Source organism: Gigantopelta aegis, chromosome 3 (assembly GCF_016097555.1).
Source record: "Gigantopelta aegis isolate Gae_Host chromosome 3, Gae_host_genome, whole genome shotgun sequence".
NCBI classification, from domain to species: Eukaryota; Metazoa; Mollusca; class Gastropoda; order Neomphalida; family Peltospiridae; genus Gigantopelta; species Gigantopelta aegis.
Window position 1 is genome coordinate 57,070,268 of NC_054701.1, and position 23,125 is coordinate 57,093,392.

Genomic DNA, 23,125 nt, shown 5'->3' on the forward strand with positions numbered 1-23,125 from the left:
GATGGTATTCTATTGACCAAATCCTGTTTTAAAGATGCTGTATCAAAGTTATTTCGCTATTTTAACATTTGTATGTGATAAATAACTACAAATTAATTGATCCCACACATAATTTATGTAAACAATCACATTCAGTACAACTAGATTCTTGTCTGAACAAATGTGGCAAGTTCACTGCTGGCAGCTAGATAAGGCCATTAGAGAGATGAGTTAGACAAAGATGCTTTCTTGGCATAATGTTACAGTGTTTGCTTAAACTAAAATGCACACAATTCTGAAGATAATCCTCTGAAGATTCTCCAGTTTATTTTCTTACCCACTAGTAAATTAAAAGCATTTGGTTATAATTTTTTAATGTGCTTATATGTGTAGTTTATATAATTTTGACAGAAATTCACAATTATGCAACAAACTTAAAGATGCAAAGTCTTAGAAATAACATTAATAAACTGCTATTTAAAAAGTAAATTTTTTATCAAAATATAATTACAGTGGCATTGCTATGTGCTTTTTTGCATTGTTTAACACAAATATTTGCCAGATTTTAAAGTGCTTTGCTGGAAAAAATAAGCATAATTAAGTTACAGATATCAAACATCTATAACTTCAATAAAATAGAAGGCAAATATTAAAGTAACAATTTTATTGACTACCAATAGACCTTCAGAATAATATATAAAATATCACAAATTTTGTGATACCGTAAAGGGAAATATAGAGTAGGTAGTCCAAAACAGAGTAACATGGGTTGCGTGTACATACATTCTATACATGTAGGGTCTTCCAAAGTACTGGTGAAATGATGCAAAATGTAAATAAATCTCATTTGTATAGTTAATTAATGATCATGGAGTAGTCAGGATCGTTCAACTAGCCTATGGATATATATTGTGACCCCTGTCATATCTAAATTTGATATCGGATTCAATACATCGCAATATAGACATTCTTTGTTTCCACAAATTGACCTTTAAGTTAACCCATAGAAGTCATGTGACTTGTCTTTCATTTGGAGGGAAAGTTGAGAAGTTGGACAAAGTCCATGATTAAAATTATGCCCTGTACCTAACCATGATACAGTGTCTGGGCTAACTATGTCACTGACCTTCGAAGATCCTTTTTCTACTCAAAAGGAATTCTTTTTTTGTGGGGAATTAAGTGCGCGTTTTAATTTTTCCCCGTGAAGATATTTCCCTTTGCAGTACTTTATATTTTATACATTGCAAAATAAGAAATGCATGTCAATGATAAATATTTAAAACAAACATTTGATTACATCAAATAAAGTGTATTCAGCTGAGCACATAAAGTTTTTATTTGCTGGCAATGTCTTTCTTTTTTTTAATTACAGGTATCACAGTATCCCTGAATGTTTTTAAAAAAATTAAGAAACAATAGTTTACTGTATTTTAACTTTTTGATGCAGTCCGTATTGAAAACTGAAGTCACAATTTCTTCTAATAAACAGTAAAATCCTCAGAATAAACAGCATAAAAGTGGAGCGAGATGTGACAGTTATTCATGTACAGTAAAACTGCAGATTATGAATGGAATGCATTTATGTATATAATGTGAATAATCCGAACTAGCCCAAATAAGGTTTTCATTAAAGGGACACACCCTAGTTACGGCTAGTTGTTAACCATTACGGCGTTGTTTTTCGCTATTAAACCCATTTTTTCACAAATAAAATTGCACTTTACTTACCGTTTATTATTTAGAATATACATTTCCATTCACCTGAAGTGTTTTTGGTAATCCTGGTGTTTGTAATAGCACAAAATACATTTTTCATATTTCTTAAAAACGGACGCACGTTTGAGAAAAAAACGTAGTTTAATCTATTTTTAGAGGGGCTATTTCCATTTCAATGTCACAGACGTTGGTATACCACGTGACCATTATCATTTTGGTTCGGTTTGTTTTCTCGTGTACGGTTCGCGCAATCAACATCTGATTTGTTGTTGTTCATTTTGTGAGATTTTTCTTCAGTTCGTGAACATTTTCAGTAACAATAAAGTTCAGACAAGTAAGTGTCTCAATACAAAATGTTACAAACCCTTAAAACCAATAATTTTGCTAAGTCTTACGATATCTGGAGAGGGGATACAACCAGGGCAGAACAGTTGGAACATGTCCAGGAGAGGTGAAAGAAACGTACCCCAAGTCTGTGAAATTTGTCGTGACGTAGGCATTGTTGTGCTTCAAGCGACATCTACCGGTGACATCAAAATACTAACTTTCAAAATTATTTCAAGCAATTGGGACATGGGGATTCCCATGGTATTTATCGATATAAAACCTGCTTTTTCACTCCATTTGATAAAAACGTGATCTAAGTGTGTTACAGGTTTGTAGATTAACCAAATTATAATTTATTTTCGCTGGATGGAACTAGGGTGTGCGGCTTTAATGCAGCATACATAATGAAAACATTATTCTGGTCTATTGTCATGACAACACAATACTAAACATTTCTGCATTCAGAACAGATAATACTATATAATTTGTTTAGTGTGTTCCACATTTTACATTTGGTAGTAACTTGTTTTGCAATATGGATATAATTGCAAATACAGTCATAAGCATAGGTGATGGGGCAGGGGGAGGGGGCAACTGCCCCCCCCCCCCCCCCCCCCCCCCCCCACCCTCCCCTTCCCAGTCTTGGAGAAAATCATCAAATTCGGGCAAAAACAATAGAGAAATTTGTGCAAAATGAGCTGGCCTGAACACTTTTCATCATGTATTTTCATTATTCTAAAAGTGTGTGGCAATTTGTTTACAACCCTATATAGCTTTTTGGCAGTAATGATAATATAAATAAATATAGTAATCCAGATTCAGTCACTTTTGTTTAATTCAGGCAAAAATCGGCCTGAACCCTACAAAAAAGGGAGCCTATGCATATAGCAAACAAATTAGCACTAACATGAAGTAATCTGAATGATAATATTGCAATTCACAAAGTATCCTTTACTGTGTATCACTGTATATTAGCTGGCTCTGTATCGAACAATGCTGTGGGTTCACCCTGAACATCTCAGTCTGCTTCAAAACGTTTGGTTATACAAATATAATTTAGAGACTTGAAAACCCAACTAATAAACAGCCATATACAGCAATTTAAGTATCACAGACAAATATGGATGGATGAAACAAAATAAAAATTATAAAATTATTGTATATACAGCAACTTAAGTACCACATACAAATATGAATGGATGAAATGAAAGATAAATTGTAAAATTATTACATGAAAATTGTATAGAAATGATTTAAATATAGTTCATCTGATGAAATAATAATTAATAAGTAATTGAAATATAATGAAAATTAAATACTTATTGCCAAGTTAAAAATCAACATATTTGTATATCTGATATAAAATTCATATAAAACTATTCCTATATTTAATAAATCAGCATATTTGTATAAGTATGTCCAATATAAAATCCATATAAAAGTATTCCTATATTTAATAAAAGCTATAGGGGACAATCTCCTATCCTCAACACTTAAAATAGTTACATATATGGCATGTGCTTTATTTCAGTCGTAAACCTGCATGTCGTATACTGAAAAGAACTTTTGAATCTGCACTTCAAATATTAACAACTTTAGTCTATTACTATCATATTACAACTGAACAATATCTCATATAGTTACACCAGAAACTAATGTGCAAGAAAGTCCAAGACCATTACATGTACACAGAGTGGCCCTAATGTTCATGGATTTCATTACAGGTTTGTAGGACGTGTGGTTGGGGAGGGGGTAGAGTGGCTATGATTCCCACTTGAGGATAAAAATTTATGGGGTTTTTTTTCCTACTTTCTAAAGATAAAAATATGGCTTTTGACCACCCCACCCCCTACCCACCTCCAATATTGTTCCTATGGGTTTTCATTACTCTTAAGTGTTTCATAACAAGGACACAAATAACAACACACTCTTTCTTAGCTGTCCAAATCGGTCATGAATGATGCTCGATGGTCTTAAAAAATTCCCAATTTGAACTAAAATTGCGTAAACGTTCCCAATCCCATCAGCCATGGAATGCAGTTGAAAAATCCTCAATAACTCCCTGGTCAATATCACAGTACTGTTAAATAATTACTTTTTAAAATGGATACAATCAGGACGGACTCTATAGACCGCTGCCTTATTTGCTAATCAGCAGTGAGGAAGACTTTAAAGACGAGTAAACACATGTCATCAGCGAAACATTAACTGTCTTTGTCTAGGCCTGTAGAGTAAATCATCTTCCACCACGATTCTGTGATTGGCCTTCGGTCTCTTCTGATACTGGTCTGGATTATCCAGTCTGAACGACTCCACACTGCTCGGTCGAATGTCAACGTTGGCTTCAATATTGCTGACAACAGACTGTGCTTCAGGACTAATGTTGTGCACATCTCCGGATAGCATGTCTTGTATTGCACGGATCATATCCTTCACATATTCAAGTCTTGGCACTGTCTGCAGAGAATTGGAAATATGTACATGTGGTTAGCAAATTTTATTTATTTAAACAATATAAACATACATAATAGTGTTTTGGAAAGTACTCCAGACAATAAGTTTGAACCTCTGGTTAGCAAATATTTATTTAAACAATATATACACACGTACCAATAATTGTTTTGGAAGGTACTCCAGACTATACGTTTGAACCTTTGGTTAACAAACATTATTTATTGAAATTATAAACACACACAATTGTGTTTTGGAAAGTACTCAAGACAATAAGTTTGAACCTCTGGTTAGCAAACATTATTTTAAAAACAATATAAACACACATAATAGTGTTTTGAAAAATATTCAAGTTTGAACCTATTTTAAATTGGTTTTTATTGGGGAATTTTGCTAGGCAAGTCTTGTAGAGTTTCCTGTCCGTACCTTCACAGGACAAAACTGATATCTCACAGCATTATAATAAATATGTCTTATTTTTATCCTGCAATCCATAAAAAGGGAAGTGGAGAAATCATACTTGTTCCCAGTTTGTCATATACAATCTTAAGCAAGGACTCCTTTTGCATTACGATGTCGAACAAAATTCATGATGTCATTCTTTATCAATTGTAAATTTTTTGCATCATTAACTTGTTTTTATACTACAGTGAAACCCCTCTAAACCGGACCCTCTGTAAAACTGGAATTCTCTCAAAACCAGATGTTTTGAGTCCCTTTTTAAATATCAACATAAGAGAACCTCTCTAAACTAGACACCTCTTAAAACCAGACTTTTACTTGGTTCCATAGGTGTCCAGTTTAGAGGGGTTTCATTGTAATATGCATTGACCAAGACTCTTTAGTGTTTCTTTTCATTAAATATAAAATGTCAGAAGGTATGAGGGGGACACTATTCAAAATTCAGAATAAATGGTAAACTTAAGGACTTCTTTTTATTTTATATTTAAAAGAAAATTAAAACCTGACAGAATTAAATATATTTAAAGAATGATGACGTGAATGTAATATAGAAACTGTTTATAAATGAGCTTGGTTACCTCTTCCTCTAATGCCACAAATAGTTCTCCAGTAACAGAATCTTTCTCTTCAACCTCTTTCAACTTGTCAAGGATATAATCGCAGAAAACATCAGCAGCCATTGAGATGCGCCAGTCGCAGACAATCGTCAACTTTTGGTGGAATGCCATTGTCATCTGACTCAAGATTCTTAAATCCAGTGGATCCTAGACAGATACAATGGTGAATTCATTTGCTAAAAAAAACTACCACAACCCAGACGAGTCTTTAAGGTACCATTCATTTTTATCAATACAAAGTAAAGATACATCAAAAGATAAATCAAAAATGAACAAATGAATGTTTAATGACACCCCAGCACAAAAATATACATCGGCTATTGGGTGTCGAACATGGTAAGTATATAAAAATATTATTTATACAATTATGTAAAACCAGTGTAAGGAGCTGTGGGAAAAAGTATAATACAATAGATAAATCAAAGTAAGTATATTTTAACCTTTTCTTACACACCCATTGGTGAGAACACCATCTCTTATTTTTGGTTACACATGGTTGTTAACACATGTACGTTTGTTAACAATTTCAAGACATACTACTGGCTGCTCCTAGGCGATGACCAGGTCACCAATGTCATACATCTAATAACAAACCAGTGCAATGAAAATCGATTAGACTGTGACGTATAGTTAACCTGATAATCATGTGTCTGTGACACAAGTGAGCTACAAGTGCAACGGCTGTAAATAACTTTTACCAGAAAATTGCGTAAAACCTGTTTTTTGAGGATATGTAAGAAATAGAATAATACGTTTGTCTGTTAGATACGGTACCATTTATCTCACAACTCGTTTAAAAACATATCAAATTCGCTTTCGCTCATTAGGTACATTTTAAAACAACTCGTGATATTAATGGTATCTAACGGCCATTCATGTATTATTCTCTATATATTTTAAAAGTGTTTTAAAAACTTTAATCAAAAGAGAAAATGACTACCTTTTAAAGTTTGTATTTCAAACATTCATAAAATGTAAGGAATATTTTGTTTTGTTTTAAACTTATGATTAGAATTATTTTGTGTCGACCAATGATTTAAAATTAAGATTGAAGGGCCCTTCTTTCCAAAGTGCCTCCCCACACTAATCCCAGACAACCTGAAAAGCCATTTTAAAACACTGAAGAACATTTTAATTTATATTTTATCATACATCTTGCTTTTTAAAAAAATTTGGTTACAATCAAAGTCAACTAGTGTTAGTAAATAACCCTCAAAGGAAACGTAATGCTAATAATTTGCTAGTTAAAAGCATAATTTGACAGTTTGGAGATAAGCTCGAACACAAAACTTAACTACATGTATGTTACTAAACATTTGAACAGACCTGTTTTTGCTTTCCTGACACCACAGTACTTTGTTGTTCTTCTTCAAGCTCTAGCCACTTTGCATATTCCAGAGCAAAGGTCACCAGATCCTGCAATGCCTCTATGAGAAAACAGATATATTCTGCCTGCCCTGCCATACTGTGTAGCATTCGCCATGACTCGACCAAGCGTTCATTCTTTTCCTGAAGTGAAGGAACAAACAATTCATCTAAACAATCTAGAAAGTCAAATTGTTATTAACCTACATATACCTGTAGCGACTAATTCAGCAAAAATAAATATAAATAAGTCATAATGTAGCCAGTGCATATCTATGGTGATTAAGTCAACACAATACAATTAAAAAAAAAAAAAAAAAAAAATTAAATACCTACTGATCAAACCCATGTTAAAATGTGTATCTTACCACAAAGAATCCATTCTTATTTTCATCACATATAACAAAGAATGCACCATGTTAGTTAAATACAAGTTTTAATGAGACTGTCGTGAGTGTGTTGTTGTTTTTTTAAATTTCAGGCAGTCCCAAACATGCCGGGTGCCCCATTTATTTCATAAAACCTCCTTATTTACAATAAACCAGGTTCTCCTTGAATGTGGCCAATAAAGATCTACATATGAGTGTAAGTGCTTGTTTCAAAATAATATATATTTTAATTAGTGCATGTTTGTAATTTTGTTTTCTTTATATTATTAGTGTGTATGACTTAGGTGGTGTGTATTTACAATATCTTAACCTGGTTGACGGACCTGGCCTCCAAAGCTACAAGCTGAGTGTGTTGCCATTATAGGATGCTTCTGACTAATAACATATTTTAACGACTAAAATTACATATTTTATATAGCAATATTCTTGTTTAGAATATTAGTGTTTCTGGTCATTCTAATGTTTGTAAGTAGCCTAAACTATTTGGTTTCCCAATAATTTTGTACATATGAAAACAAACCAACATATAATAGAAATAAAATGAAGTCTGACCTAATACAAACACCAGGATGATCAACAATACACCGATATTTTATGTAGAAAAATGTATTAATATAACATTTTAGACATTAAAACAACAACTCTGTTGGTCAACAACATCCTAACAATGGCAACAAACTCGGGACAGTCCAATTAATACAGTTTGTCTACATCAGCCATCAGATTATATTACATGATATTAGTAAGGCGTGGAGAAAATCTTAAAACAGACCTGTCTCATCAAAGCTCTGATCAGTAGCTGTCGGTGAACACTCAACCACTGGCATTTCTCTGCCGCTTTCATGAGCTGCTTGTCAAGGGAGTGCTGTGCAACTCGGACGTTCGGTACACTTAATGGGTTGCCACTGCGGAGTCCACAGTTCTGATAGTGGAAAGCGGCCTAAACAAAAGGAAGACATAATTAAATTTAAAAGATTAAATCTACAAATATATTTAAGAATATAAATTACCTTTTCTTACAAATATATTTAAGCATATAAATTACCTTTTCTTACAAATATATTTAAGCATATAAATTACCTTTTCTTACAAACTCATGGTTATCAGGGGATTAAAACAAAATAAGTCTCACTTCATGAAGTTGAACACAAAATTTGCACACAAGATTATTATGTTCAATTGTCCACTGATAGTAACATTTTTAGTTTGATACATAGCTTAGTCATAGAATGGAAAATGATACAAAAGTCCCCCAACTGCAACCCTATGGATTATTCAATATGAAATCTCCTCTCTCCAAGAAAGTTGATAGTGGTCATGTGAACAGGTTCATGATAGAACTTTAAATTATTGGGGAAAAAATAACTTTTAAATAAGTGAAGAAGTGTAAATTTTCATCCTGGAAAGAAAGACTGTTGGCTGTGGCAAAAGAAGATGGTAGTATAAGTAAGAAATCAATCTTGTTTCACAAAGCAACAAATTTTCATCCCAGAAAGAAAGACTGTTGGCTGTGGCAAAAGAAGATGGTAGTATAAGTAAGAAATCAATCACGTTTTACAAACCAACACATTTTTAATACATGAAATGAATAGGACAGGAAATGTGGCTTGTTTGGACAGAAATTCAGTTTATTGAAGGTCCAGTTTCGAAAAGTCCTCTTTACAGTTTAAACTGTAATATAAATATCATTAAAACTAGCAGTACCGGTACTTAAAAATTACTACAATTGTTATAATTACAATGATCATAAGTACTAAGATGTAGTTGTATTTGACTCGTTCATACCCTTTCTTTGGTAAGGAAAACACTTTGATAAAATGCCTGTGGATTGTCAGGAAAGTACTGCTCTTTTCTGAATAAGAGAAAAATAAGCTTTGTTACAACAAAAATAATAGTAGTTTTATCAGCTCTTGATGATCATTAAATATTTTTAGATTTTTTGCAATGTTAAACACTTTTTTTTTTTTTCCTTATATTAAAGGATAATCTTGTATGCAAAAAATAGCCATAACACAGATTGAATTTGGGTTTCTTGAATTGAGCATTACTAAAACGATTTTCTTGTTATGTTCACCGATTCATCAAAAGTAGTATAGTATAAGACATTGGTTTCCTAAAGTCTGAACCACATTGTTAACAACGACAATAAATTACTCTTGTATCTTTAATTACCATTAGATTTCCCCCACATTTTGTCCAAACAAAAAAAAAATTGTAGATGGTAACCATGTCACCTATATCGACTTCGCTGAAATCTCCTAGGACAAAACGCATGTAGGCTGCCATTTTGCTTTTTATGGATTACTCTCCAAGAGGAGTGGAAGGATGTCAATATATGTGTTATGATATAGGCAGTCATCATGATGTCATATTAATTATGTCTCATATTTCAGAGTTGTCCACCACAGGGCCGGATTTAGACCTTGGGGGGGGGGGGGCCGCAGCAGGGGCTCAGGGCACTTCAGGTTCGGGGGCCCCTCAACAGAAATTAAATTACATGACAAATAAAAAAATTAACAAATTTTATAATTATTAAAACAATTTATAAAGGAAGTCCTTGGGGGGGGGGGGGGGCAGGGCAATTGCCCCCCTTATAAATCCGGCACCGGTCCACCCCTCTTATAAGAGTATTCCATGAAAAAGCAAAATGGCAGACGGTAAAAAAATCTACATGCTTTTTGTCCTTTTTTTTTAATTTGGGGGAAATGTAACAGTAATTAAAGGTAGGAGAGTAATTTATCATAGTTGTTAACATTGTGGTTCAGACTTTAGGATCTATTATCACACCATATTTGCTGACATCATACACAAAACAATAAAGAAATGACCAAATAAAAAAAATCATCACGGAGGGATGAACAGTGCTATAATAATAGGGCAAATGTAACATACACAAGTCCATCATCTGTCAGAAAGTGGAGTAGAAAATACTTTTTAACAGCAACATATCTCCAACCATCCATCAAAACATAGGCCTACAAAATAAAAACCAGATTAACATAGCGTAATTAGTAACACATCAACTGTTTTTAAAAATCAACAAAATATCACTTGGTGGGGAAAAACACCCATGTATTTATGTCATTTGATTTCCAGATGTTCCTTATAATTCTTTAAAATTGCTCCTACTTCATTTAAGTGCTGACCCTCTAGACCAATGAGGCATTTTAATTTTACAAAAGTAAACCAAAACTAGAAAAGTTTCAAATTTTTAGTAATACTCTGTATTAAAGTGACAGACCCTAGTTTTAAACATTAAAACATATTTTTCACTATTGGAGCCATTTTTGATAATTTAAAATAGACATACTTACATTTTAAGATTTAGAATATTCATTTTTGTACACCTGAAGTGGTTCTGGTCACTGGTTTTGGTAATACCCCGAAATGTATTTTTTCATAATTCTAAAAATGCACATTTGTCTGAGAAATAATGGTTATCAAGGCAAGTTCTAGTCTATTTTTAGACAATATTTTCCCCATTAAAACATAGCTGACTTTAGCTTCTCTCTGTAATAATCTTATCCAAATGTGTGTTGCAAGTTTGTAGATAAAACTAAATTTAGTTTCCATTTTCACGTGCTGAAACTAGGGTCTGCGGTTTTAATGGGCATAAAGAGCATGGCATACTTTAAAATAGATTGGTTCGCTGCGAGAGCAGACCATCTCAAACTCATTAGAAAATGGCTGCTGCTTGTTGAGAATGTCCTCCCAGGTCCACCGGATGTGATCCTCCCCCATGTAGACCCCCAACACTGGATAGGCATTTTCCTTGATCAGGTCAACAACATGGCTGTAAACTGAAATATAGAAATGTATAAATTACAGTCATATTAGGTTTCAAAGTTTAGTCAACCTTGTTTATCGGTCTTGAGGACATCATTTTAACAGCCTTCCTGCTTATCTAAGTTAGTATAAACTAACATGAATTTCATCTAAATAACTAAATAAGAGATCCTTAATACTCCTACCAGTGCTATATTTGAAAAACAAAACAAATTGGTCTAATGAATTGTTATGATATAGGTAATTTATTTTTCTACAAATATATAAATAACAAACATTTCACCAAGAGGAAAACAAAACCTGAAATATGTTTTGCCTATCACATGATCTTGGCATCTCATGCAGGTACCTACAAAAACTGACTAGTGATATTCTTTATCCATGCATTATGGTTGACTTAGTATTAACTCTTAATAAAGTTTCTGATGCTAATTTGGTGGGAAAATGAATACTATTTATTTCCTTGGCTCACCACACTCTGTAAGGAAGAGTTCTCATTAAATAACATAATGACGTGTTTGCTGAATATACCTATGCGTGTAAACAGCTGATGCACCTCTCTGTTGGATCCCCGGGGTCCCTGGATGTAGTAATGTTCATGAAGCTCCACCTCATTCAGGTATGGCTGAAGCTTACCGTACAGAGTTGTCTGCCCTGCTATTGCCAAACATATTCCTACCTGTACAAGGGAAAAAAAGTTTATTTTATTTAACGACGCCACTAGAGCACATTGATTTTTTTATCTTATCATTGGCTATTGGACGTCAAACATATGGTCATTCTGACACTGTTTTTTAGAGGAAACCCGCTGTTGCCACATAGGCTACTCTTTTACCACAGGTAGCAAGGGATCTTTTATTTGCGCTTCCCACAGACAGGATAGCATAAACCATGGCCTTTGTTGAACCAGTTATGGATCACTGGTCGGTGCAAGTGGTTTACATCTACCCATTGAGCCTTGTGGAGCACTCAGGGTTTGGAGTTGGTATCTGGATTAAAAATCCCATGACTCGACTGGGGTCCGAACCCAGTACCTACCAGCCTATAGACTGATGGTCTAACCACGATGTCACCGAGGCCGGTGTACAAGGGGAAAAAAAGTTTATATGGTCTCAATTTGATAGGGTAAACATTTTCTGATAGTGTAAGCTAAACACAAACTATAACTGAAGATTAGTTTTCAAGTATAAATGGTACATAAATCATTGTAAAAATAACAATGTCAGGTGTACACACAGAATGAAAATAAATTAATTGAAAAGGAAATAATTACTTTCCTCTTTTCAGTAGTAAGAGGTCATTCATACACAAACACAGCTATTTTCTGCTCTTTATGTCAGATACAGAGTATGGTTGCAATGGAACACAACCCAATAACGGATAAAAATTAATAAATATAAAGCCTAAAAACGTTACCAGTACTGTTATCTATAAAAAACTTAATTACACCCACCAACCCCCACCCCCATTTGTTAAACCACATGACTGACATATGCAATATTTATGGTCTATCCTTTTCTGTTTTTTTACATGGAAAATGGATCAGCCATCCTTATGAAATGAAGTTAAAATAAAACATTGGAATATATGATATACTTGTCATCAGCAATTTCTACTCTTCAGAGGCAGTGTTAGTTTCTAACGAGAAGGGTGAATATCCTTGAAGTAACTACTCTACTACCGAGTGAGCAGTATGTATCAACTTGCCATCAGTCACTTTCTCCACAAAATGTATTTCTGAAACAGACTTTCTGACAAAATCAGACATACCCTATATGGTCCCTTTCGCTGGATGTAGTTTTTTGGTTGAAACTTTTCTCGTACCATCTGAGCTACTGGAACATAGGAGCCGACATCCAATATACTCAAAATGCTCTTTATGCCTACAAGTGAATGAATATTAAACATTTAAAACATCCCAACACGCTCTGTTTCTACAAGAAGCAATTAGCAAAACAAGCTACTAATTTCAAGACTGAAAATAGTTATTATCTTGATAATAGGTTTTTTTTTATTCAGACAATTTATAATACATCAAAGCAATTTTTTTTAATATTCTAACTAAAGTAATTAATCATTTGTGCAGAAAACAAATGATAAAACATATTTAAGAAAAGTAAAATCTAATAATAGTGGTCAAGCACAGATCCAAGGTATTGTGAAAGGGGCTGGTTTTTTGACATCGGTGAAAAAAGATATGGGTGGCATCCCTTTAGATCCACATCTACTGGTACATGAGGAAATGAGGTAAACAAAATTATTTCTAGGTACCAGTAGTTTACTTCCTTTTATGCAAGGACAATAACAGATGTACAGATTTTAGCTGATAAATTATCAAAGAACAATTTACTCACCAAATCCCTCACAGGCAGGAAGTTGATAGATGTAGTTATCTGGATCTACTAGCTGAGGGTTACCCGACAAGATACGTTTCAGAACGCCAGAAGACTTTTCATAACACAGATCCATCCTACAAAAAAAACAAAAACATTATCAGCTAATAGGTGTAAAACATATAATCATAAGTCCTATGAACCTTAGTTTTATTATACCAATTAATATATATATTAAAAAAACAAGTTAAAAGGCCTTGATTTTGATGAAACTCTTTCCAAAATGCATAGCTTAATACATCCAAGAAATCCACCAATTCTGACTCTTCTTTCTGGATCTTAAGTTTTGGTAACCCTTTGAGATGATCCTCAATTTGCCAGTTTAGTAAGAGATTGTTCCTTCAAACCATATGTTTTAAAAACAGCATTTTAGTTCCATATTGAAGAAAATCTCTTTATCTTTTCAGTTCAGGGATTAAACTGACTTTGAACATCAGATCTGGAAACAGTATGAGCATTTCACTGAAGAACAATTATACCATAGGTTTAAATTTTTGGGATGGGCTAAAATTTATCATTTTTGGTTAGAATTTAAGAATTTCATGCTACTTAAAACTGATGTGTTCTTTTAAAGCACGTTAACAGGTACCTCATGGCCCCCTGTCTGAGCCGGCTGATAAGTCGTGGGTACGGGTTGGGCAACAGGTACTGATTGAGAAACAGTTCTATCAGAAAACTGTGCCACACCTCATCCAGGTGGGTATCAATCAGATACTGAAAGAAAACCCAACAAAAAACATGGTTTCAGTAAAGTATGCATAAGTAGAAGAGATGTGCAAATAGCACCATAAATAAGCATGTTTTAATAAGAAATAAGAACAAAAGCACCTGTTAGGTAGACCATTAGTTGTGAACTGATAAACCACCATCCATCCCATCCAAATATAAAGTTAATATAAGTTGTTTTATGGATTTTTATACCCTCTGTATGCTCTTGTACTCCAAGCCAAAGGCGAAGGCGAGGGGTACAAGAGCATACAGACGGTATAAAAATCAATCCATAAACCCCTCGTGATGCTTGTACAACAAATTTATCTTGCCGACATGTTTAATTACAAGATTTTCTTCAAACACATCTAGGTGCATTAATAATGTTCAAACAAAAAACAATTTCAATAGCAACGTCATGTACCCAGTTTAGTGTTATTGTAAGGAGATGTAAAGTGACGTCATTGGAATACTGACTGTGACGGAACATGCTCTTAATTTTGTTTTCGCCTGTGGCAATATTAATTGTGTTACAGGGCCGTGTGCAGTTCCATTGTACTTATCCAGGTGGGCAACTTGTTACGTAATACTTCTGCGCGACGGTCATCGAGCTGTCCTTCTAATACACACCCAGCGCAGATGGGGAGGCCATGTGGCTAGTAGTTACGTAATATCTCCGGTAGTGCTGTTTATGGCCAGGGGATTGCTCGCGGTATGGCGACAGCCAGTCTGACGATCAGAGAAAAATATACCGACTCTGGTCGTGGTGGAAACTCACATGATAAGATTCGGTGCCGCGATGTACCCCCAGGCGATATTCGATTTGTAATAAATAGCTAGTGTTTTAGAGTTATCAGGAGAAGCAAAAAGGATGGCTCCCAGGGAACGTTAGTCCGTTTGGACTTTGGTATATATATTATTTCTGCTCTGTTGTATAACCTTGATGTGATTGATGTGACTTTAAATATTTTAATACTGTATTATACTAATATTCTTTAGACAGTGTCTTCGGTCATCTGACGAAGTAAATCGTAGTCTTACTGTTCTATATTTATACGAGTATTTGGTAATATAAAGCTTAGCCAGTCATCCTAGAAGACCTAGGTAAACTGTAGGTTATTGTCTTTATTGTGATAGGTACCAGTATTAATTCTGTGTTACAAGGTTACTGAATGAGTAGTTACGGTTAATTAAAAATTAACCAGTTAGGAATAGAGCTGTAATTCCTTTATTAATTAAGTTCCCCTGGAAGCGTTTCTCAATTATCACACGTGTGGGTGTTGTGTCACGGTGAAGTGATTAATATATTGTGTAAACTAGACACCTAGAGATTAACTAATTAAGTGATCAGTTCTGGGTTGTTATTATTGTTGTTATTAATTAACTACTGCGGCTGTACATTTGTCAGCGTAGGTTAATACAGATTCCAAAGTGTATTGTTTTTGTTGTGTTTTCTAGTGAACTAAACGTGCTATATAATATATACTTTATATAAGATCGTATCCCTGATCATACTTAGAGACGAGCCAAAGTGGGTATATACTGCCTGTTACAGAGAGATCTAATAGATATACAGTTAGGAGAGATATTTGGACAATCATGTTTCATTCAGTTACGGGTATTATAGAATCCCCGTGACACTGACGTTATTCAAATTTAAAATTAGCTGTATTATTACAATGCTTCGCCACATTAAAATGCTTGCTTTTCTTCAATTTCATTTTCCGAGTGGTTGGCAAATTGTTTGACAACCATGTTTTATTTACATCGGTAACAGATGCATTAAAAGAATAACAAGAGTCCAATGTTACAGGTGGGGTATAAGAGATTTGACTACGCCCATGCGGAGTATAAGGTGTTTATTTTCCAAGGCTATATAACCAGTGAAATTAGAGTATTTTACATGAAGGAGAGATAAGTTAATTTGTATTAGCAATAGAGTTACCATGAAAACATGGTATTAGAGTTACCATCTGTAGCAAACAATAAACTCAATGTTCAAATAGTTTATTAAGGATTTAAAAAAAAAAATTACTTTCTGTTGTTATATGAAAACTAAGTGGGTGAAAATACTTAATTTTTATGACACTGAATCTGTACAGATATTAAATGAAAGCAAGAAAATAACATACCTTCATAAGAACAGACTCCACCGTCATAATCTTTGGTGATGTATCCCTCTCTATGCACATCTGCACATTCAAAACTGAAAAGAGGAAAACGTTATGATGAATATACTGAGTCTCTTGGTACCGGTATATTTTAAATTTGAATAAAAACTAAGGTATGCTAAATACCTTGGAAAGTGAACAAATGTGTCATTCAGCAAAAGGTTACAACATTTTGTGATAACAGAACTGATCTGAGCCCATATTTTTGAAGCTATCTTAGCACTATAATATCGTAAAACCATCTTAAGCTATGATGTCAGTATGGCGTGTGATGTAGTGATGTTATAGCCTACAATGTTTTTAGGATATCATAGCACTAATATGGCTTTGAAAATCTCTAGCCAGCATTTATGAGTTAACCATTACAAACACAAATACATTTATAGTCTAAGGTATTTATCTATAAATACATTTGACACCAGAAGTAGATGAGATTTTAAAATTGATGTGCTCTAGTGGTGTCGTTAAACAAAAAAGTATTTTTTAGATGAGATTTATCACTAAATAAACACCAATTTTGTTTTTAAAATGTAAAACAATCCAAATAAATTTACCAAAATCTTCGTGCTTCATAATGTGTTCTTCTTCTTTCCCGTGTCTGAAAATACTGTCTGCTTCCCAAGACCTTAAACCAGTCTAGTAAATAACAAACACTGTATTACTGCTCACATTCATAACACAGTTAAATCATAGCATTACTGTTCGCATCTATAACCAGTCCAACAAATAAAACACTGGATTAACATGCAGAGTTAAACAAGTCTAACAAATTAAATTATATAATTATTCTTCAAATTTAAATCAGTCTATGATTATTGGCCAAATTTAACATAAATCAGCCTAAGAAATTACAGTTTATTATTGTTAACATTTTATAACCAGTCCAACACATTTATACATTTCATTATTATTCATGCAAAACAGAAAAACCCCACAACCATCATCATCATCAGATGGTATGGTAAATGTGGCATTTGATCTTGAGAATTAGTTTCAAAATGTGAAACAATTTTAAAACCATCGACTGTCATATTTTCGTATTTTGTTAGTAAATTCCAAACATGATACCCTCTTGTGGTCTCTCTGTTTTTTCAGCCTTGTCTCTGGTCTTTTAATATCTTCTGGGAATGTGTCTTGTATTTTTGTAAGTAGTTCCTAAAACATTTGAAAAAACCCAGAAGACATATTAAATGTAAATTAGCAATATATTTTTCAATAATTCCATTTGACATCAAAGACAAACCCAATAAATACCTCTCCAAAATGGAATAATGACAGGCTCCGTTATCACAGGTTCAATAGTAAAAATAATAATGATCATATTCTCAAAATCTTACATTTATCTCTAGAATATGAGAATAGTTCTTAGAATTCTTGGAATAACTAAGAGATTTAAAATGACTCCTACCTGAAACGAAGGACACCACTGGGTAGTGTCTTCTGCTAACTGAATGAGGAGAGTTGTACAATAGTTGTCCATACTTCTTAATGTCTGTACGATCTATTAAGAGACAAACATTTTATTGTATTTTCTAAATCCAACTACTAAACATGGATTAACTAATAAGAACATAAAATTAATTAATTTGTATAATATATGCATGTTATTTTTTTTTTATGTCTAGAACACTCAAAAGTTAAATGGACTAAAATATACAAAATAATTAATATAGTTCATACATGCAAGTAAATGGCAACATCCAAGAAAGATAACTAGTAATAGCTACAAAGACTTGAAATTAAACTAAAGTAGGCCATAAACAATATACTGTCAATCAAGATTATAATACATATTTATATACAAAATAACTCTAGGTGCAATAATAATGTTTCTAATGATTTGTTTCAGGAAATACATATATACAATTAATATTAAGTTTTTGCGAAGAGGAAAGTTACCTGCTGAAGATGAGTAGAAGAACCAAAGACGAAATCAGTTGGAGATAAAAGTTCATCTATGAGACCAGACATTGCTTGTCCAACAGTTGTCATGTCATTACTCCTCTCCTGTCTGTCAAATACAAAACAACAACATAAAGATTAATGAATGAAACTATTACATCACTGAATGCTTCATTAAGATTTTCATCTTAAAACAATAATAAAATTAGTTACATTTTTATGAACTAAAATAGAAAACTTTTGGAGTAATGGGTTGGTAACAAGGTGAATTTACAAAGAAAAATTGTGACATGCAATAGCCAGAAACGAACGTTGTTTATTGATATCTCAGCACCTTGCTATTCATCGGCTTCTAGGTATTAAATACAGTGTTCACAATGAAAGAAAAAACCTGTCTGCTACCACATTGGCTACTTTTTTCAATTAACTGAATGTTATATTCATCTTCATAAGCTCTCATTGGTATTTTTCATTATGGAAATAAACCAAACATACTAGGACTTTTAGTGAAGAGTACACAAATTATCAATCACCCTGAAATGAAAGTCATAATGAGCAATGATTTATTACTTACAAGCTGTTGGCAAGAAGTTCTTCGGTATCTCTTTTCAAACCACCCAACAGATGACGAATAAAGTAAACATCATCTGTCTAAAACCAACATAAAACAACATAAACAGCTAGCAACTATACAAACCAAACTGATCGTATTTAAGTTTCAAAAGAATCTGTTACTATAATAAAAGAGGCACCACAATAAATTACTATTGGCCTACCTAGTCTTTTAGCAACATTATCTAAACTAGAGAAAATTCTTAATATAGGACTGACCAATCCCATCTGTTAATACAGGTATTAAGAGAAATAAATATTGTTTAAACCATCCAAGTGAATCTATAAGCATGCTGCTAGGACTGTCATGTGTAAAGTGTAAAGTTTGTATAGAAAACTAAAGTCTTTAACCATTTTAAAACATACTGAATTCTAAATTAATGTAACTGTAACCATGACTAAATTATTTTAAAAAGTATATATAATCTCACTGAAATCTCAACTTTCAACTTTCCTAAGATAAATTTCATGCAGGTTTACAGGTAGCTATTCCTCATAATTTATTTCTAAACTGATAGTGAAACTATTATTATTTTATGAAATGGCAAAATTCATGTCAGCATAACCTCCAACATCACAAAAACTATTTTGACAACGACTGATTTATAATACTAAAAGATCGAAAATGCATTTATTCTTTTAAATACATGTAGCTGATCCATTCGGATCTTGACCTTTGATAAAAAAAAATGTGTTTAAAACACATAATTATTTCTGCATTCCCATAAAGAACTTGGAAATATTTCTTGCCAAATACAATAATTATGAAAAAACCATCAGTATAATCTAAACTTCATTATATAACTGTGTTTTATAATCAAGAGGAATCAGTATAATCTAAAAACCAACAGTATAATCTAAACTTCATTATATAACTGTGTTTTATAATCAAGAGGAACATCTTTGAAACTGACTATAGGACTACTGTGATTCACAATACTGTGTCAAGTAAGCCGTTACAACTGTAAAAGCCTTAGCCTTACATCTGCAAATCCTCTCATGAGAGCGCGGATTGCTTTGTTGTGTTCAGTCAACTGGTGCAGTCTTCCGACAGTGCTATGAAGCACGCGATATATCTCATGCAAAATCTCCTTCTGGTGCAATATTCTGAAACAGTCAAACAAAAACGACTGCATCTAAATATTTTTTAATATACCAAATATAAACATTTCTAGTTTTGTGTCCAATCAGGCTAAATGAGAAATTCCGCTTGACGGAGCCTTGCAAAATTTCCCATTCTTACCTTTACAGGATAAAGCAGATATCTGACGTCATTAACCAGTTATTCTCTATATATTGAATAATGTTTTTTTATTATCGGGAATGTTCTTATTTAGAAGCATATTATTCAGGTTCTGATTCTGATGTGATCCTATTTGTTTTCTCCAATTTACATTCTAATCAATCATTGGTGATTATGAAATGTAATACAAAATCAAAAAGAACATTTATAAAAGTGATATTTCAGTTCAATCTTTTGATCCGTGAAAAAACCAAAAACACAAACACAAACAGACATTCTTTGGATTAAAATCTGTTAAATCTGTAAAGGATGTGAATTGATACCTATCTGTTAAGACAAGCAGAATTGCATTGTAGATAATGTCAAACAAATCCACTTGGGGGTGGTGAGCTGCCATTTCTCTTTGTAAATGATTTCTGAAAAACAATGCATATAAAAATAAATATAAATATAAACAAGCATTCTGAGAGTACTGCTGAAGCAATATATGTCAAGGGACATAATTCTGTAAAAAAAAAAAAAAAGAAGAAGTAAATAACCATGATTTAATCTGTATTAGTAGATGATAAAGCTATATACAAAATTCCATCTCAATATCTTCAGCCATTGAAAAACAAAATCCAGAAAACTAATTTTCATATCTCCTAAGTTCAAGGGCCATAACTCTGCCAAAATTGGGTAAATCATTATGAAAGTAAAACTTAATCTGTAATAGCATATGATAAAGCTAAGCACGTAATTTCAGTATCTCAAGGTATTCTGAAAAACACATCCAGAAAACTGTAAGTGGGATAGATGGACGGAAAGATGGAAAGATGGATGGAGATGAAACCTATAGTCACCTCCTGTTGGACATGTAGGGGACTAAAAACACCCAAAACAACATTGATATCCACAGCAAATAAATGAATGCTACAAACCCAACACATAATAGCCTGTTTCTGGTTATTTAGCTACAGACTACAGGGCTAGTAAATAATTTAGGATAGCCTTTTACCCACAATATCAACATGATCTCAGATATCACCAAGCACACCCTTCCCAAAGTAGTAATAAAAGTAATGTTATGGATGGCTAAGTCATTGTCAACTATAGGTCACCAACATTTCTGTGTAGCCATTCCAAATATTCAAGCATAGATTCACATCTTGATCTACTCATCATCAATAATCAATAATCATCAATCATTATCTTCATCATCATCACCATCAATCCTCATGATCATCAATCATGATCATCAATCATCATGATCATCAATCAACATCATTATCATCATCATCAATCATCATCATCACTGCCATTGTAGTTAAAATTCTTACTTGAAAGGAGTAACAATTTGCCATGCAAATGGTCCATATCCCGGGTCATTCCCCAGTTTGAAGCCATCGATTCGAATCTTCCTCGGCCGGAAGTGTTCCAGGCGTCCATGAACGTGAATGTGGATGCTGTGTCTGTCCGACTCCAGTGTGGAATTCCTCCTGTTTCTTGGACGGCTTGCCTCAGTCATTTGAGATGCAGCACGAGCTAACAGAAGTTTAATTATTACCCATATGGTTAAAAATATCTTGGTACATATCAAAGTGATACGTCCCACTAGAACGCCAAGTGGGACGTAACACTTAGTGACGTCACTGATTGACACTTTACAACCTTACAGGAACGTCAACCAAAACGAGTTGAGTGATATAAATTAAGATCAATTATGGGTAATAAATAGGGTATTAAACTCGCTAGCATTTCGTATCATATTTATGGAGCTCATGAAATAATTTTCATTGCTCATGACAACTGAAAATTATTTCACTCGGGACATAAACATGATATAAAATGGAAAATCGTTTAATTTGTCTTAAATTTACATTAAGATTTTTTTAGAATACACATTACTATTTAAAATGCATTAGAACAAATGACCACTATTTGAAAATTGTTACAACAAATGATTTTTATTGTATGAAAAACTCCCACATTACATTAAATTTTAAAGTATTTTTAAATGTTTTCCCACATGTGGAATGTGAGGTCACCTCATCCGGTCTCATTGTTTTCATGTCCAAACCCCCAGCTCTAAACAAATTGTCTTTCTTTCAAAAATTAATTTTCAGGGGAAGCATTACCCAATACCCTTAAAAACGTCACTGTCTTGACCTCTGCTGCACAATTTCCTGCCACTCCCCTCCCCATACACATACACACATCTACTTCAGGCTCAGTAATCCTGCCATGCTATTGTTTAATGAAATATCTAATGGCACTAAACAAGTACCGTATATCTTCGCCTATAAGTCAAATTTTTTTCACCCACAAATTATTTTATAACTTGGGGGGTCGACTTATAAGAGGGTAAAAAAATTTCACCAAAAAATATTACTGTTTTGGGGATTATTTTACAAGTTTTATTGTTGAAGTATGCCATGTATTTATACTCAAATATGTTAATTTGACACATTTATTTTTTATAACCTATTTTTTGGGGCATTAGAACGGTTTTGGTTATGCGAAAAGGCGTACGATCTCACTCACATGCATGCCAAGACAACAGTCCACTTAGTTAAATTAACAGTCATAACTAATAGTAAAAATGTAAACAATACTAACTACCTGTTGCCTGAGTTTATTTTGAAATCTGGTCACTGGCATTAATGGTTGTTCAAACAATGTTTTGGCGGTGATTAACTTCATGAATATTACTAAGCTTTTTCCCTTAAAATAGACTGATCTCTGCAGTTTTACTTATCTAGAGCAATAGGGACACACATCATTTGGTACAAAAACCAGTGTACTTTCCAGAGTTATCCTCCTTACATGTATTAATATGGCGGCAAAACGTGATACTTTCAGTTTTATCGTAGTGATCTGTTGTCAGTGTTTATAAATAAAGTTGTTGTCTGTGCACAAAACCATCTGTACAGTACTATACAGTAACAGTCAAACAGCTTTCACTCTCTACTAAGGGAATATTTCGTTTTGATGCTATGTAATAATGATAGTTTGATTGGAATAG

The 23,125-nt window shown here is 33.3% G+C and overlaps 1 protein-coding gene across 1 annotated transcript in view; it reads right to left on the reverse strand.

Annotated features, from left to right (window-relative positions):
- Positions 1 to 2,633: 2,633 nt before the first annotated feature.
- LOC121368301 overlaps positions 2,634 to 23,125 on the reverse strand; it is a 34,339-nt gene continuing 13,847 nt past the window's right edge. Inside the window, exons 13-32 of the mRNA XM_041492969.1 lie at positions 21,441 to 21,645; positions 20,445 to 20,537; positions 19,862 to 19,985; positions 18,841 to 18,917; positions 18,264 to 18,375; positions 17,773 to 17,865; positions 17,433 to 17,519; positions 16,919 to 17,000; positions 16,326 to 16,399; positions 14,075 to 14,199; positions 13,447 to 13,562; positions 12,863 to 12,975; positions 11,624 to 11,771; positions 10,937 to 11,106; positions 10,199 to 10,281; positions 9,092 to 9,158; positions 8,079 to 8,246; positions 6,879 to 7,061; positions 5,514 to 5,699; positions 2,634 to 4,479 (exon numbers count right to left, since the gene is read on the reverse strand). Of these exons, the coding sequence (XP_041348903.1) occupies positions 4,216 to 4,479; positions 5,514 to 5,699; positions 6,879 to 7,061; positions 8,079 to 8,246; positions 9,092 to 9,158; positions 10,199 to 10,281; positions 10,937 to 11,106; positions 11,624 to 11,771; positions 12,863 to 12,975; positions 13,447 to 13,562; positions 14,075 to 14,199; positions 16,326 to 16,399; positions 16,919 to 17,000; positions 17,433 to 17,519; positions 17,773 to 17,865; positions 18,264 to 18,375; positions 18,841 to 18,917; positions 19,862 to 19,985; positions 20,445 to 20,537; positions 21,441 to 21,645 (2,570 nt within the window). The 3' untranslated portion in view covers positions 2,634 to 4,215. The remainder of the gene's footprint in view (positions 4,480 to 5,513; positions 5,700 to 6,878; positions 7,062 to 8,078; positions 8,247 to 9,091; positions 9,159 to 10,198; positions 10,282 to 10,936; positions 11,107 to 11,623; positions 11,772 to 12,862; positions 12,976 to 13,446; positions 13,563 to 14,074; positions 14,200 to 16,325; positions 16,400 to 16,918; positions 17,001 to 17,432; positions 17,520 to 17,772; positions 17,866 to 18,263; positions 18,376 to 18,840; positions 18,918 to 19,861; positions 19,986 to 20,444; positions 20,538 to 21,440; positions 21,646 to 23,125) is intronic.